This window comes from Notolabrus celidotus, chromosome 22 (assembly GCF_009762535.1).
Source record: "Notolabrus celidotus isolate fNotCel1 chromosome 22, fNotCel1.pri, whole genome shotgun sequence".
In the NCBI taxonomy this organism is placed as follows: domain Eukaryota; kingdom Metazoa; phylum Chordata; class Actinopteri; order Labriformes; family Labridae; genus Notolabrus; species Notolabrus celidotus.
In genome coordinates, this window is record NC_048293.1 from 21,689,298 (window position 1) to 21,706,607 (window position 17,310).

At 39.9% G+C, this 17,310-nt stretch overlaps 1 protein-coding gene across 1 annotated transcript in view; it reads right to left on the reverse strand.

The window, feature by feature from the left end:
* The window catches only part of crybg1a (crystallin beta-gamma domain containing 1a), a 53,182-nt gene extending 38,577 nt beyond the window's left edge, over window positions 1–14,605 (reverse strand). Inside the window, exon 1 of the mRNA XM_034674509.1 lies at window positions 14,113–14,605. Coding sequence (XP_034530400.1) covers window positions 14,113–14,447 — 335 coding nt within the window. The 5' untranslated portion in view covers window positions 14,448–14,605. The remainder of the gene's footprint in view (window positions 1–14,112) is intronic.
* Window positions 14,606–17,310: the final 2,705 nt, after the last annotated feature.

Sequence of the window (17,310 nt, forward strand, 5' to 3'; positions counted from 1 at the left end):
TAACAGAGAAAGGAAATGCCTCACCAGCCTCTGCAGTTTGTAATGCTATCCCAAAATCATCAAAGATTACACAAATCAATGTCTCTGTGACAAAGAGGTGCTTCTGTTTCTGATCCATAAGTTGTTTCTTTTTCCTGTAAATTCCCTCCTGCAAAACGCGTCCTGGATTTCTGTTTGTCAATATATTTCCCAATAAAAATACGGAAAAAAACAACTTATATTTTGACATTCAACATTTATATCTCAAACATATTATCTCTTTCCCCTCTGCTTAACCTATACAATTATGAACAAGGAATAGTTAAACAATAACTGTAAAAACTGGAAGAGAAGCTGCACCACATTTTAGATGCAGTCTTTTCTTTCGAGGACCTCCCAGAGAGGAAAACTGTCTTCCTGCATGAAGACTTCCTTTGCATCTTTTGCAGTTTATGCACCTAGAGAATCTACCTGTGCAGTTGAATCCTCTACCTTCAACCAATTCCTAGAGACTTGCACTATCCCGCATCACTTCATTGTCATTTATTGTCTTAAATTGGAGTCTTTTAGATCAAACCAGCACCCCACAAGGTTTATTTACTTATTAGAATATGGCTGTAATCTCTAAAGGAATGATTATGACCTAATAAGGGAAAAAGCTGTTAAAAGCAGCACTCCTGGTATGGTCCACCTGGCTTTGTATCCAGCATGATTGGCACAGTGAAGCGGCTGCGAGAGCCTTCATCTGAGTAAAGTGCAACATAATAAAACACCTCTCTCTGCATTGAACACAGCTCACTCTTTAGATGATAATAAAAGTGCATCATACACCAGATTTTGCAGCATGTTACAAGCTCACACCCAGCTTTTAAATTTTCTCTTTACATGCAAGATGACAGTTTCTCACAAACTCATACAAATACCAGAAACATTCCCTTTCTCTTTATGCAAATGTAAAAGCAGCGACACAAGAGCAGAGCTTTGAGGCAGAGAAGGTGGCAGGTAAGACTTTATGTCCTCTCAGGGTACTCTGTGTGGAGCACTATTGATGATGAAGTGCAGTATTCTTTAAATTCCTTCAACAAACAGAACCGACGTTAACAAGGAAAAAACTGAGTCAGCCAACACTTTTGCAAAACTGTAGCTCTTAAAGCTCTCCTCTTACTGCAAGAGGTGTGTTTGTGCAAGAACTTTGAAGGCTGAGCATGAGAGTGTGCTTCTCTGCACAGTGTGCTACATGAACCAAAAAATGCACAAAGGCTGAATAGAAAATATATCTTTCATGTCCCAATCCAGGTCATGTTTGCTTAAGTTATACCTGCCTGTTTGCTCCTCCCTGGCTTTATTTTAATGGCTGTGTGTGAGGGCCTTCTGCAGCACAAAGGAGCAACAATGAGTGTTTGCAGTGGAGTTAACACCCAGCCATCCTGACTGTGCAGCACACGACCATCAACTGAAAAATGAACTGACTACACTACACTACACAAAAACACATGAAAAAGCAATATATATAGCACTATATAATGCCTTCGAGTTTTCAATGAAACACTTACTGCTTTAGTTTATTGGAAAACAGCTCTTGATGAAGCATGACTAGAATAACAGACACACAGTGAATCAATAAACTCAGCAGCTTTACTGGTATCCATAGGTATTTGAACAATCCAGGGATACAACACAAGCACACATAGACACACACTAACAGTCCCACTTAGGATCCAGAAATCAACTAGGGCTGTAAGCAACTGAGAATTGAATCAGTCATAACCTTGCTAAATTCAGTTTGTAGTCTGTTTTAATCATTAGGTCTGTTTATTTAGGAGAGGGGGAGATCTCCGCTTGTTATTCAGCTTTCTGCATGCTTTGCTTTGTGTAAAAGGATGCCCCTAAAACTTAGTAGAGCAGAGGTTGATGACATAATGCAAGTCAGCTCAGATCTCTGGTGGTTTAAATCCTAAACTTTAAAGGTGGAGGTCCTTATTCAACGTCTTTATTTGCTGATGAATCCTGTCCCATTGTGAGTTCAGGGCAGCATTGCATTCTTAATTGATTCAGTCAGACAGAGCTGTTTATTCATGGAAACAGAGGCGAGGTTAAAGGTAAAGAGAGTATCAGGACATTGGCGAGGGATTAGATAGCAGACAATTAATCATGTTTATCATGATGCAGAACTGTAGTACAGATGCTTGATAGAGTGGACAACTTTGCATAGCATTGATCCATCTGTACCACTCTGCAGAGACTTCACTGATATTCACTGTGAACTGTTGAACAACTTCATAGTTATAAAAAGTTTTCATCACATTAACGCTTGACTCTCCACTTTTTAGCTGGGTCTGCAGCTCTGGGGCCATAACGCTCTACTACCTGGATGTAAACAAGCACAGGTGGCAGACGGCATCTCGCAGCGCAACATGGTTTGTTGATCTAGCAAGTGGAGATAAAGAGGAACCAGCATAGGCATATGGACATTAACCTGCAGTAAGGGCTGGTGGTGCTCTGCTAACTTCAGCCGCACTCTGCAAACCAATTAGTCATTTTTTACCTGCAGACTCTGTGCTAACTTTGTTTAACCGTGCGAAATAAAGTGTGCTCTCATTTGTTCTAGGAAGGATGAGGAAATGAGTTGCTTCAGAACCTTCCTTGTTCTTGCTCTGCAAAACAGCATCACATGTTGATTACATGATAACAAATTATTTCTTGGACAACAAGGATGTGTTTATTTGCCATGCAGAGAGAGTGAGATGTTGAGATCTGTTCACAGATTGCCCCTAGAGACACATGTGGTGATTCATTCTAACTATTGAACAAAGTATTGATATTAACTTAAAAATAACATGGAGCTCTAAAAGGTTTTCTCTCCCAACTTGACTCACACAGCCACCCTTAAGCTGCACTTCACCTTTAAGGGTCATATCATATCCTTCAGTCAATCAGATAATGCCATGTGTGATTACATGATTGTCTTGCTGTTCCTAATTATTGTAGAGTTACTGCATCAGAATATCATCACTATACTGGGCACTGCATCTGGCACCATGCTCCTTTCACCACATCACCCCTGTCCTCCAGCAGCTCCACTGGCTACCGGTCAAACTCAGAATCAGTTTCAAAATCCTCCTTTACACATTCAAGGCCATCCACAACCTCTCCCCCCCGTATCTGTCTGATCTCCTCCACATCGTCACCCCCTCTCGCTCCCTCAGGTCTTCCTCCTCCCTCCACCTCTCTGTGCCCCCTGCCCGTCTCAGCACCATGGGGAGCAGAGCTTTCAGTCGCTCTGCTCCCCAACTCTGGAACTCACTCCCACCAGACATCCGAAACTCTGACTCACTACCCCTCTTCAAATCAAAACTCAAAACCCATCTGTTTCAAACTGCATTCCCTGCTTAATTTCCACTGCTTCATTTTAACTTGGTGTTACTTTGCTTGTTGTTTTTATTTATTTTATCGTGTTGTTTTATTTATTGTGTTTTGAAAGGCGCTTCTAAATAAAATGTATTATTATTATTATTATGCCTTTATTCTGATGCCAAGCGTGAACTGACGCACATACAGCAGACCACAGGCGTTGTTAGCAAAAATAGTAAGCATTGTTGTTCAGGATGCATTTCTGGTTGTTCTGGTACCGGTCTAATTATTTCCCAGACTCAGGTCACAGCCGATGATAGTATGATAGTCAGAGTAAAGCTTGCTGGAATAGTGACATATTTCTATTTTTGCTGCAATTTCTGTTTACAATGCACAAACCAAAGTCCAGCTATTACTTCAGTTTATTACTTTGGTATTTCACTGTCCACTATTTAACATACTTTAACATGACTGAGACACACTTCAGAGTCCGACCAAACCCCAGGTCTCTTTAGGTTAATAGTTAAGTCAACGTCAGGTATGGTTTAAATGCATTTAAGCTTCTGTTTTAATTGGCCGTTGACAGCTCTGTCATTGAGCATTAGGTAGGAGGAAGTGCTTATTAGGGCAGATGTTAATCTTTACCTGCAGCATCAGAACGCAGCACAAAGGACAGACATTCCTATGAATCACTTAGTTCACTAAACCAGAACAAATGTTACAAAACAAATTACAACCTGTATTAATTAAGCTCCCCAATAACTGGTTGTGCAAGTTAGCCATGTCACAATAGATTGAGTATTACAACATATCAATATGGACGTCACACATGCATGAAACAAGCAAGATGACGGACAAACTTACATCGCTTAAAGTCTTTAACTAAATGATCAGTCGATCAGTCGAGAGGATGTCAAGTCTTCTTGCTTTTGTCATTTGAATCTTGGAAATGTTGTTTTGCAGCTAATCAGAGTGATGCAGTAGGAAGAGTTTAACATCTGTTCCTCTCATAGACAAGCAGAACCAGTCTTTACAAAGTATACAACCACTGAGTAAAGCGCTGTAGGTTAAAAATGTCTCCGGGCTGCAAACTGAGCTGGCACTAATATTAGCCTAGCTTGTGTCATGGTGCTCAGCTCGAGAATCCCTTCAGAGAATATCATTCACAAGGATTCATCTTGGTGGTGAATGATCCACAGAGGAAAGCATTCAGACCAGGACATAAACATCAGTGTTTCTAGGACCATGTACTGTGGGGCTTTGGAGGCTGCGAGCTGAGCTGCTGCCAACTAGGGATGGGCATTTCAAGCCAAGATACTATTCGATAATCATTGGCATCTATTCGACCATTATTCGAAGTAACTCTTTGATTTTTACAAAGCGAAAGTGTATATTTGAATATTTGAATATCAAATCCCGTCCAGCCGTTCTGCCCTCCTCCTGCGCGTACATTTCCCCGGCGTGTACTCCTCCGAGTCCCTGTCTCCTGCCTCTACTTCCCCTGACTCTATTTACTGCCCCTCTCGCTCGTCCTCGGGCCTGTCCCCTCTGACCTGATGAGGTGCTTTGCTCAGGACTGTAGTCCAGATCAGAGTCTAAAAAGCTCTCACCAACAAGCAGAATAATTAATGACGTTCAGTAAGTCCTACAGAAAATATATATTTATTGTAGCGTCCGTCCGGACGCTGTAGGGATGACGAGCCGATTCGTGAACACGTTGAGCTTTAATAACCGGTCACTGTCGGCCGTGATCACGCCAACCAGCAAAACAACAATCAATGTTTGAATGAATGAAAAACTTCTCCTCTCCTCTCTCCCACTCGCACACTCTACACCTCTCCTGATGCCTTCACTGACTGTCAACACTGTAGGAATTAAGAACATCTACACTGAACACGTTTAACAAACAGTAGAGCTGTTACAGTATTATATATGTGTTATAACTTTTCTCCTGATATTGTGTCACCGGTACAACTGGATAATGCTAGCATGCTAGTTGTGAGTACTAACAGCAGCCATGTTTGTTTGTGTTTTTAACTTTCACTATGATAATGTTTTGGTGAGGACCGGTTTTGAATCAGTCATGATCATATGGTCGAGAATCAGCGGCGCTCGTGCATGTGAGCGGGGGGGCGTCGTTTTGGAGGAGCTCCGAGGGAGGAGGGGAGGGGATAGACGGAGTCATGAGGAAAAGCTACATTCAAATTCATGCTGGTTTTCCGAGACTGCCAACCCCAGCTTTAAGGGAAACTCTGAACGTGTGTCTCTTATTTGAAGCGATCTTATTGAGGCTGATAGTGGAGTTTGTTATTAAACTGATCTGATTTGAAGGAACAGAGGGCAAAACCACATTTCACAACCCTCACCCTGGAGGGACATCCTTCACGTCAGAGGGTTTGTTTTCATTCCTAATCTGCCCTACCTGTGCAGCTCTCTCTTTTTTCAATCCCTCTACAAATTAAGAGTCGAGTCAGGAGTCAGAACTAATGCAGAGAAATATAAACCGGGATATAATCAATATGAAAACAGGCAATCCTTGACAAACATACTTCAGATGTCAGTTATAGCATCTCGTCGGTTAAACAAAACTTCAGAATGAAAGGTAATACCGGTTTGGACCCCTGAGGGTTTCACACACGTTCATGTGTTCTCCCCGAGCGGCACCAGCAAGGAGTCAATCGGCACTCAATCATTACTTATCATCTGATCTGCTGGAAATTGCTACAAGTCAAAAGCTTTGCTGGCTAAGTGCATTCCTGTAACGAGGAACTCTTGACGAAAACAAACAGGGATGAACTGGATCGCAACCAGAGGAAAGGAAGATCTGTTCAGACATGAACAACAGAGATTGGCTACCGGCTTTGTCTACCACACTACATAAGAATCATGTTTTGCTGAACATGCAGTAACCTACTTCATAACAATCATTGATCATCACAAGTTTCAACTTTCTTCATGTAACAAAGGTCTTCGTACTATGCATGTTGTGATACCTCTGCAAATGTCAGGAAAGTTAACATCAAGTAAAACAAAACTGCACGACAAAGCCAGGGTCAGAGGTATTCACATTCTCTTTGGAAAACCAGCTGAAAGTTGTTTATAGATGAGCAGCTGTGGAAGAATTATGCAAGTGTTTTCTACATTTCAACACAGGAGTAACATTCAGGGGTCAGAGGTCAAAGAATTACATTTCATCATTCAGAGTGTCTAGTCCGCAAGTTGGTCGAAAAAGAGAGAAGGAAAAACTGTTTCCTCTAGTCTCTGATGAGTCACAAGTTCACAAATGTACCACTGATGAACAAAAATGAGATAACCTTCATGACTACAGATGAGACTTTGAGAAAAAGTACAAATCCAAAGAAGAAAGAAAATATTTTAGGGGTTAGATTGAGTCAAACGGTCTGTTTACAACTCTGTGGTCTTAAAACACAACTACAACTACTACTTATCGACCCGACACTGGTGCCGCCAAAGAGAACAAACTCAGATCTTTGAGTTGCTAAATTAACAACACCGTCATTAGCAGTGTCGTGTCTAAGCTGCAAAGCGGCTTCCTGCCACTAGCCTGGCTGTAGCTGCAGATAAAAGGCCTGCTCTCACCACTCTACAGCCTGGTGGGCAGATGGTATCTCATGGCGTGGCGCAGTTCGGCCGTATTTTAAACGACAAGATGGAGATGAAGTTGTTTGTAGGTTGTGTCTGGTTAAACTGGTTTATAAACATGCAACCAAAGCAATGCTTAAATCAGTTACACTGTAACAGTCCTCAATATGACTGTTGCCTTATCTTTAGACTCATCAACCAGTCTGAAATCCCGTTTAACTGACTTTAAAAGTAGTCACCAAGAAACATGCATTAACAACTATGATGCTGCAAGACAAATAGATGTTCCTGACTTTATTTGCCTCTAGCTTTAATTTCCAAGAAAGCCAGTTGTAAAGAAGAAACGTTCTCTCCAACGAAATTTGCACGCAAGCTTCTGCACACTGTCCAACCTGCAAAAATGCATTTATTTGTAATATTTCAGCTCCAGACCTTCATCAGGTAAGCAGCGGCTGGAACAAACACAGTGATGCACATTTTATGGAACCAGCTTCTCATTACTGGATTCAAAGAAACTGAAGATTCGCTGCAGGTCGTTCTACCTGGGTGACATTTTCCGTACATTGTCTGAAGTGTAAGAGACACAAACATCCTCCATTATTAATATTATAATGCATATTTCCTGTAGGCGTGTCTGCTCTTTGTTTGCATGTGAATGAGCAGGTGTGAACAGATCTGTATTGATGCATCACAGAGCCACAGGTCGGGTCAGCCAGCAAACAGCTCGTCAGTCCACGTTGTCGTGCACACAAACGCTTTCACTTTCAAAAGACAGTCTGAGCCACAAAAACCTGGCAACACCTGTCTGGGAGATACAGGTGTTGTGACTCTGATGTTTGTAGGTTTGGTCTCTCAGTAAAACCTGCTCTGCAGCTGAGCTTCAAGTTCTTTGTCAAGTTCAACTTACAAGGAAATGTTACTGTTAGAAGAAGTTGTGCTTCGAGGTATGTGGTGTATTTCGGCTCCTTTCATATCGCATCATGATGCCCTCATCGTCAGGCAGCTGATAAAAAGTGGACTAACGTCAGAGGACAGATGATCTTTGGGACAAATGCTTGGTAACCTCAGAGCTTTTTAGTTTGCACGAATCAAATCCACAGGAACAGTTTCATGTACGGTCATTAGAGACAGAGGTGGCATAAAAACGTTGAGTCTGCTGACTCTGGAGAAGCATCTCTATTGACAAAGAAAACAAATTTAGTCACCGATGATTATCCAAATAGTGCACACTGGAAATTGATCAAACACTCAAGGTACAACTCTTGGGGGACTTTTGAATGTGCAGCGCTCTGTGGTTAAGTTTAGGATGTTCTAAATCTACTAGATTACTACTCAGTGAACTCAAATTCACATTTGTGACCAACCAAATAGTCTGAATGTGAGAAAACATTCAAGACTGAGCACAATTTATTCCACACGTCTAAACACAGGATTACAGAGTCTGCAGGTAACACTAGCAGAGCTAGCACCACCAGCCTTCAGTCCTCCTTGCAGGATTACGTCCACATGCCTGTGCTGGTTATGCATTGATCACGTCTTGTTTAACAGACAAGTTGTTCAATTCAAATTCTTAAGAAGTCAGCATCAGAATGAAGTTAATGCAACATTTCTTTAACTCATTATTGCAGTGAAGTCAAAGTCTTTCTTATATATCAGATTTCAGCCAACATGAGACTTGCTGTTCCAACTCCAAGAATGTCCATTTTGCAGAGCCAAACCTGAAGCCTACAGAGAACTGCTGGAAGTTACATGACCAAAATATCGGCTTGCTTTTTGTCTGGCAGTGGATCAACCAATGACCAGCAGAGAATACAACCACCCTCAGGGCGTACATTTAGCATGCTCACAGTCTTGAGGAAAAACGTCAGGTTTCAAAGTGAAGAATGTCTAATTTAACCTCGTGTGACCTGTCAGGGTCTTTAAGGACGAACACAAGGATGCTATAAACACATCAGGACAGAAGGTCATGAGATAAGTTAAGTTTGGTCATTAAAAAACAAGACACAAGACAATCTAAGTGTTGCAATTCACACACAAAATGTGAGTATTTGCATTAACGCTGCTTCACTTGTTAATTCCTGCACTGCCATGACAGCAAAGGTATTGTCCACAAAAATGTTGACTTGTTCATAATGGTTTCCACCTCCACACCCTCACCTTAGGGACTGTCTACACATCGTGAGGAAGGAATCCACAGTCTCTCTCTCCTGCAGGGTGTGACGGCTTTATCTCCTCTGATTTGAGGAGAAGATTGGATTATTTTGAAGCAACTGCTTGAGCAATCACCTACTGTTAGTTTGATACAGAGGTTAAAGTCATGCCTGTGGATACCTGAAGTGCTCAATCAATGTCTTCTCCCACAGATTTATCAGTGAGGGGTCAGATTCCAGACCCTCCGATACAATTCACCTCAGTTATTTTGGAAAGACTGAGAAAACATGCCTTTCCAAAGTCTTTCCATCAAAAGCAAAATGAAACTGTGTCTGCGTCTTAGATTTGACAACATGAGGAAGCATCAGGAAAGCACCTGAATGGCCCGAGGGTGAATGTTTGCCGAGTCCTGCACAAACAGAATGAGCGAGCCATGAAATCCAGTGATATGAAACACAGAGGATAGAGGTTTACTGTGTTCAAGGAAAGCTTAAAGTAGAGAATTGTAGCAGAAGTTTGAAACTTTAATAACTCAAATAATGCTACAGTAGATATATGCATGATTTATTGAGTTAGAATTTCTATAAGTGATTGTTAAATCGATAAAATGTCATAAAATTGTGCAAATGCAAAGTGAGGTCCTCAGATTATCTCTGTTTTTAAACCACCAGCTCAAAACCACAACGCTTTTCTTTCAAACTAAAACAAACATAAAATCTTCACATCCTTGTCTGCAAATGCTGATATTCAAATATAAAAATAGATAGAATAACACAGATATCTGAGCATATTTCCTCTTTCTGCATCACTGCTTCATGACCCTTGAGGCAGCTCTGATGGCATGACCTGATATCTTTGTGTGCAGAATTGCTGCATCATAATATTGTCGTTGTTATGAATCTGGTTCTGTATCATATCAAGTGTTACCCTGCATCACCTCTCTTAGAATGACGTAGCTTAAAAAAAGGTGTAGAGATCTGAGCGATGAAAACAACTTGGCCTCAGGTCTTCTTTCTGACGTTTGTGGGCAGCTTTATCCCAAACAAACCAGCCATGGATTAATCCCAATTCCTAATTCTAACACAATTCTGACTCCAATCATTTTATAGAACTGTTTCCATATTTTAACTTATTTTGCTGTTTTCCCCAGCAGCCTGATTCACTGCAGCTCGGGGTCCAATAAAAGAAAGCAGAGGCCTGCAGAGAGAATTAGTTGCTCTGGAAAAGTCCTTATGAATTGCAAATGTGCTGGCCTCTAGATGTTTTATAAGCAAAGTCCATTTTAACAACAGCAAACTCATTGATTTAACACAAGCAACAGTATCATAGCATTTCTAGCTATCAAGCTTCATGCCTTGTCCTCCTTTAGATTAATATTTGCTCAGATGGAGAACAGCTCAGACACAATAACAACACGCCTGAGCCTCATGTAGCTGGACTCAACACGAAGATGTGTCATACCTGCACGGCAGGTTTTTCATTTCGGCATGGTGCATGGCTCATCTTCCTGACATTACAACAGCATTGTGTGCTAACTTGGCATCATGTGATGGCGATTCCTGAGTCAGAGGTAAAGGACGAAAGCTGTCAACAAACTGTGTTAAATGCAGAACATGACGGATCTCGACAAAAGAAGAGAGAGAACTGGGAACATCTCGGAGGAGTACTGAAAGTCTCTATCGTTACTGGGACCAGTTGAGGTTCTTTTGAAATCTCTAATTTTACCAGGGACGAGTGACTCAGCATGGGTATTTTCTGCTGTACAGTCATACAGTTCACCACATGGCCATAAAAACAGAAGCAGCAGCACGATTGGCCAATAAGCAAAGAATCAGAGGACTGAGGTCGAGGGCCTTGCCCAGATATATTGAAACAACAAGGCGTCTGTCTGTGTTTCACAGATGTAACAGACAAAGTGATAGTCAGACAGTCTACGCACTTTATAGCCTGAACAAAGTTTCAAAGTAATCACTTCTTCTCATCTACAAAGCATATTGAGCTGTGCTGCCAGTAGGGACGAATTTTGGTTGCCATCTGTGATAAAAGAATACAAATAGCAGCTCAGTGCTCGTTGGAAATGTAACTAACTGTGGAATCAATCTATCTTTGTTTATTTATAGGTCACCAAATCACAACAAATGTTACAAACAGAGCAGGTCTAGACCACACTCTATGTTCTATTATCAACAAAGACCCAATGCAAATCTTAATTTTATTTTTTAATTATTTCTAATTTTCCTTTTCTTGTCTATGTTTCATTATATTTGTCATTTTAATTGTGCTCTTTTATGCTTGTCTGAATGTTTCCAATGCTTTCAATGTTTTAATGTAAAGCACATTGAGTTGCCCTCGTGTATGAAATGCGCTATAAAAATAGAGTTGCCTTGCCTTGCCTTGCATTGCCAACATCAAGACAGGATAAGATCCAGTCCCATCTTAAAGACAGGACTCAGTCTCATCTTAATCCACTATGAAAAGAGCACTGTGCAGTATTTAGCTAGTTACAGCGGCAAGGACAAACTTCCTTTAACAGGCAGAAACCTCCAGCAGAATCAGACTCATGTTAGACAGCCATCTGCCTCTGGTCTGGAAAGAGTGATAGAGGAGAATAAGAGATAGAGAGGGAGCTGTGATAGGGTTCTCACAGGGTTCTTGAGGAAGATGAAGCCAAAGATGTGTCCAACGATCCAATACAAATAGACCCTAATAAGAACAGGTTGATAAAGCTCCTGTGGGGAGTTTGAATCTGTATATGAAATGGACTGAAATGAACACTAGGGACGTCTCTGGGATGCACACAAGCAAACAAGAGCATCAGCGACAAGATGAGTTATTTCTTTGTTGTTATTTTAGATGAAACCGGTGAGAGACAATGAGATAAACTGCATGCTACAAATAAAGCCTATCTCAAATGTTCCGATGTTTAGTTTCTTGATGAGTGATTGGTTCATTTGACTGTTAAAAGAAAGCAAGTTGGGATTTGTTATTAAAAAAAAAGCACGACTGGCTTTGGCGCCAAAATCCAAACAGGCTTAAAATTCCTCACAGGAGTTTGGAAAGGCGTTTCTCTGGATCTCTTAACATCAAGGGAGTAGACGTGCGTAACAGATCGTTTCACATCCAGTCATTTATTCCTAGATTTGTTTCTTGATTTGGAAGAAACCATCATACAACAATGACAGCAACTGCATCAAAACAACAGCTTCCCTTTTCTTCTGCTGCTGGTTTACAGATGACCATGCTGGTATCAGATCTGTTCTTTGTCTGAGTCAGTATCCACAAGGTAAACATGTATCATAACATCAGCACTTTCACATTCACTTTGCACCCCTACTCATGAAAAATCATCTCATTGAGACACACAACTTCAAATACTGAAAATGTCCCAATAAATTTAGGACCTCCGAATCCTCCTTAACGTCTCACCACACCAGAATCTCCTGTTCTCTCCCCTGACGGTTGATTCCCTCCTCACAGTGTTTGCCTAATTCCCTCCGCATTTTTCAAACGTGCTAACACCAAAACAGAAGCATGACTGTACTAGTCATGCCACAGCTCTGCACCACGGTGGTTAAAAAAAAAAAAGTGCCAGGGGGCAAAACAGGAAGATTTTCTTTCTCACACACTCCGGAGTTTCCTTCAGTTAAGTCAATCTTGTGCAATATGCTGTTAGATAGTTGAGCTGTATTGAGCAGACCATTCATTAGATAATGACTGGTTGTAACCTCTAGACTGGGATGGCTCTTATTAGGTCAAACAAAACAGTTAGGATAAGCAGTGATTATTTCACATCTGTTTATCTTATTAAAGTTAAGTTTGTACGTTTTTGTATATTTTTAGAAAGTTCAGTTATAACTAGCTTTTGTTTGAAGAGAACTCTCTGGATATTAAAGCATATATGTACTTGAATTTGAGTAAGACTGTATTGTTGTTGATCTCTTTTAAAACTTGTAGAGCCTTTCCTGATTTTACCTGAATTGTGTTTTATTTTATTTGAGTTTAATAGATATATTTCAAAAATAATTGTATTCCTTTAGTTATTTTAGGGGAATTGTGTGTCTTTTAAAATATGTTTCATTTCTTTATCTTGTCTGTTTTATTTTGCTGCCAATGTGAAACACTTTGTAACTTGGTTTTTGAAAAGTGCTCTACAAATAAACATTATTATTAATTATTATTGTTACCAAATGATGCTATTTCACCCTTAAACCCAAACAGCAGGGCAATAACATTCAGAAAATGTTGGATTTTCTCTACATATCATGTTTTGCATTAGTGTCGCTCAAAATCTCAGTCCATAAAGTCCATTAAAATGGACTCAGTTGAGATAGCAAGATGCTATTTCAAACAGAATACACCCTGAAAATGCTCTATATTTATTTCAGTGTATTAAAACCATGAGCAACCTTTGGTTTTCAAGCTTTTCATATTGCAGTGGCAGTGCGTATCTGAAACCCAAACTCCTGTGGATTCACATGTTGGGAACATTACGCATGCAGAGGTAATACATGTTAACGTGTTGGGAACATTACGCATGCAGAGGTAATACATGTTAACGTGTTGGGAACATTACGCATGCAGAGGTAATACATGTTAACGTGTTGGGAACATTACGCATGCAGAGGTAATACATGTTAACGTATTGGGAACATTACGCATGCAGAGGTAATACATGTTAACGTGTTGGGAACATTACGCATGCAAAGGTAATACATGTTAAAATGTTGGGAACATTACGCATGCAAAGGTAATACATGTTAACATGTTGGGAACATTACGCATGCAGAAGTAATACATGTTAACATGTTGGGAACATTACGCATGCAAAGGTAATATATGTTAACATGTTGGGAACATTACGAACGCAGAAGTAATACATGTTAACATGTTGGGAACATTACGCATGCAGAAGTAATACATGTTAACATGTTGGGAACATTACGCATGCAAAGGTAATATATGTTAACATGTTGGGAACATTACGCATGCAGAGGTAATACATGTTAACGTGTTATGGACTTCTCTTACCTGAGGCTGTGGAAGCTGTCCAGTTCATCCGTCTCAGGGAAGAACATCTCTCCTCCTTCTCCGACTTTCCGTTTGGATTTCTTCCGTTTCAGCCTGAAGGACAGCAGCTTCTTTGGCTTCTTCTCTTTCGGGGCCAACACATCCCCGGGCAGAGTGAGGGTGTCCTCCGCGCTGAGTGGTCTGGGGCTCGCAGGTAAAGTCTCAGACTTGAGTCTCTCGCTGCTCGCTTCTCCATCCTTCTTGGCCGAGTTTGACCGTTTGGGCTCCTTACTTTCCTTATCCGGGGATTTGAGTTTGAACAAGTTCTTCACTTTCAGGGTGCCGGACTTACTCATGGTGAGAGAAGTCCTGTCGCAGAAAGTGCGTGCAGGAGAATAACAGCATGAGCACAGTCGACTTCTGACTACAGGAGGAGTGGATCACCGAGCTAACCTGCAGAGCGGGTTGCAGCGTGCGTGTAGACATGCCCACACCAGCAGCGCGCAGCCAGGTGGAGGAAAGACGCAGAAGGCGGCCTGATATTAAGTGAAGAAGGAATTATACTTCCGGCTGTTCCCTCCCAAGTAAAAAATATGTATCAGTGATTTTTTTTTAATCTTTTTGATGACCAAAATAAATGTAAATAAGGAGAATACTGGTTGAAACAGTCATTTAATAGCCCTTAATGTCATAAAAATGTAATTAAATTAAAAATAGGATAAATAAGGACAGAGAAATTGGGTGACATTTTTCTCTATTTTGAGATAATAAGGCCTTACATATCCTACAATAAAAAGGTAATGGATTATATTGGAATATATGGATATAGTATATTTAATGGAATCAGTAGATAATAAATTGACTTTGTCTATCTAACACGAAATGCTTTTATTTTGAAAGGACAATTCTACTTTTGCTTTCATGCTTGATGCATCCACAGTCCCTTGAATCTCTCAACACTACGTTTTGGTTACAGTCTTGCCTTGATGCTCACCTGCCCTTTAATTACACCTTTAGACTGTGTAATCACAAACCTCCTGTATTTGTATATGGGTGTGGGTGGGTGGGTGCAGTAATTGTTTTCTATGTACTTAGACAGAAGTGAAGGGAGACATGTCTTCCTACTTTTTACTCCAAGATATGTGAAGTGTGATGGATAACATAAGTGTTTTAATTTCAGTTATATACAATTCCACTTAGAGCATGTTTTTTTTTTTTAAAGTTTGTGACTTTAAAGAAAAGTATAAATAATTAATTATCCCCCAAAAAATAAATGAATAAATAAATGAAGTCATCAACCAAAATTCATCTGAATGCTGCAGACACAATATTAATCCATCACATGCTCAACTATCAACTCATTTATACATTCAAGCATGCAGCCCAAAGTGCTTCACAAAAGAACGGAGAGACAAAAGTAGAAAGGAAAGTGATATAGTCTTAAGAAATATATTTTAAAACAATTGTATTCCTTTAGAGTTATTTTAGGGGAATGTTTTGTCTTTTAAAATATGTTTTATTTCTTTATCTTGACTTGTGTGTTTTCTATGATCTGCCTGTTTTATTTTGCTGCCAATGTAAAGCACTTTGTAACCTGGTTTTGAAAGGTGCTCTACAAATAAAAATGATTGTTAGTCCTCCCCAATCTGTCCCAAGTGCAAATCAAATACTGGAACTAGAATACACTGTCTCTGGGAGTGTGAACAAATTCAATTATTCTGCAGGGCAGTATGTGGAGAAATCAGTGCAGTGATAGCGCAAAATCTGCCTCCTAGACCACTTTTGTGCCCACTCGGAAGTGTACCAGACTCTTTGAGGACACAAAATCAAATAATTCAATTTCTTGTAATGTTGGAAAGGAAGGCTATAATGACAAAGTGGGTGGGAGATGAATCTCCATCTATTATATAGTGGAAGTCTCTGATATCTGATGTTGTCACTTTGGAGAAGTTGAGATACTTTTTAAAAGTAAATGGGAGAAACCTCTGAATCTTCTAAATATTAAGTGCAATTTATAATGAAGATGCTTAAGGATTGTTCTACTAATGTACAATACAACTGTCTATTACAACTGTACTATGCTGGACTGATGAATGCTGGCTGTGACTATTAGACCAACTATGCAAAAAGTATGTATGTTAAGATGTCCTGAGCTATTGTTTTCAATGTGAAAATCAATAAAAAGAATGTTAAAAAAACAAACTATTGTTATTATTATTATTATTATATAAAATACTTAAAAAATAAAATCATAATGATCAAATCAATCAAATAAAATCAGAAAATATCATTAGAATAAAATAAAATCAATACATTAAAACCAGATGAATACCAGAAAAATAAATTAATATAAAAAATAGAATATAATAAGATAGAATAAGATAAAATAAATAAAAATGGTGCTAAAACAAAGGTCATAGAGGGAATAATGCAGTCCAGGGCTAAAGGGAAAGTAGGAAGTAGCACAAAACAGTGGCACCTTCCTTTTAACAGGAAGAAACTTCGAGCAGAACCGGACTCACATTAAGCAGCCATCTGTTGCGACTGTGCTGCATTTAAAGAGAGAGTGATAAAGAGATATGCATGGTACAGGAACAACAACAACAATAACAACAACAAATAAAACATGGTAAGTGTGTGTGATATCAACAGGAACAGTGAGGTTCAACTGATCAAACTGGTGCCAACATCAACAACTATAATGTCAATAAAGCGAGGAGGACTGATGATGTTTGTTGAAGCATTTGGAGTCGAGCAGCTCCAGGATTAACATTTACAATTATGAAAACAATATAATGTGATAATGAAAACAAAAGTAAGACTGATGTTAACTTTGTGGTATAGTTACAGTCTGGCTGCTCACAACAACATCCAGAGGAACCTGCAAGACAGGAGAGCTCAAGAAGTCCTGCAAAGATGTATGGTTAGTTGCTTTAAAGGGACAAGAAGATTTAAAGTTAGTGACATGCAAACGGATAGAGAGAGAGAGAGAGAGAGAGAGAGAGAGAGAGAGAGAGAGAGAGATATGCAGGAGCTCAGCCTATAGCAGCATAACTAAGAGCTGGTCCAAGCCTGATCCAGCTCTAACTATAAGCTTTATCAAAAAGGAAAGTTTGAAGCCTACTCTTAAAAGTAGAGAGGGTGTCTGTCTCCTGGACCTTGACTGGTAGATGATTCCAAAGGAGAGGGGCCTGATAACTGAGGGCTCTACCCCCCATA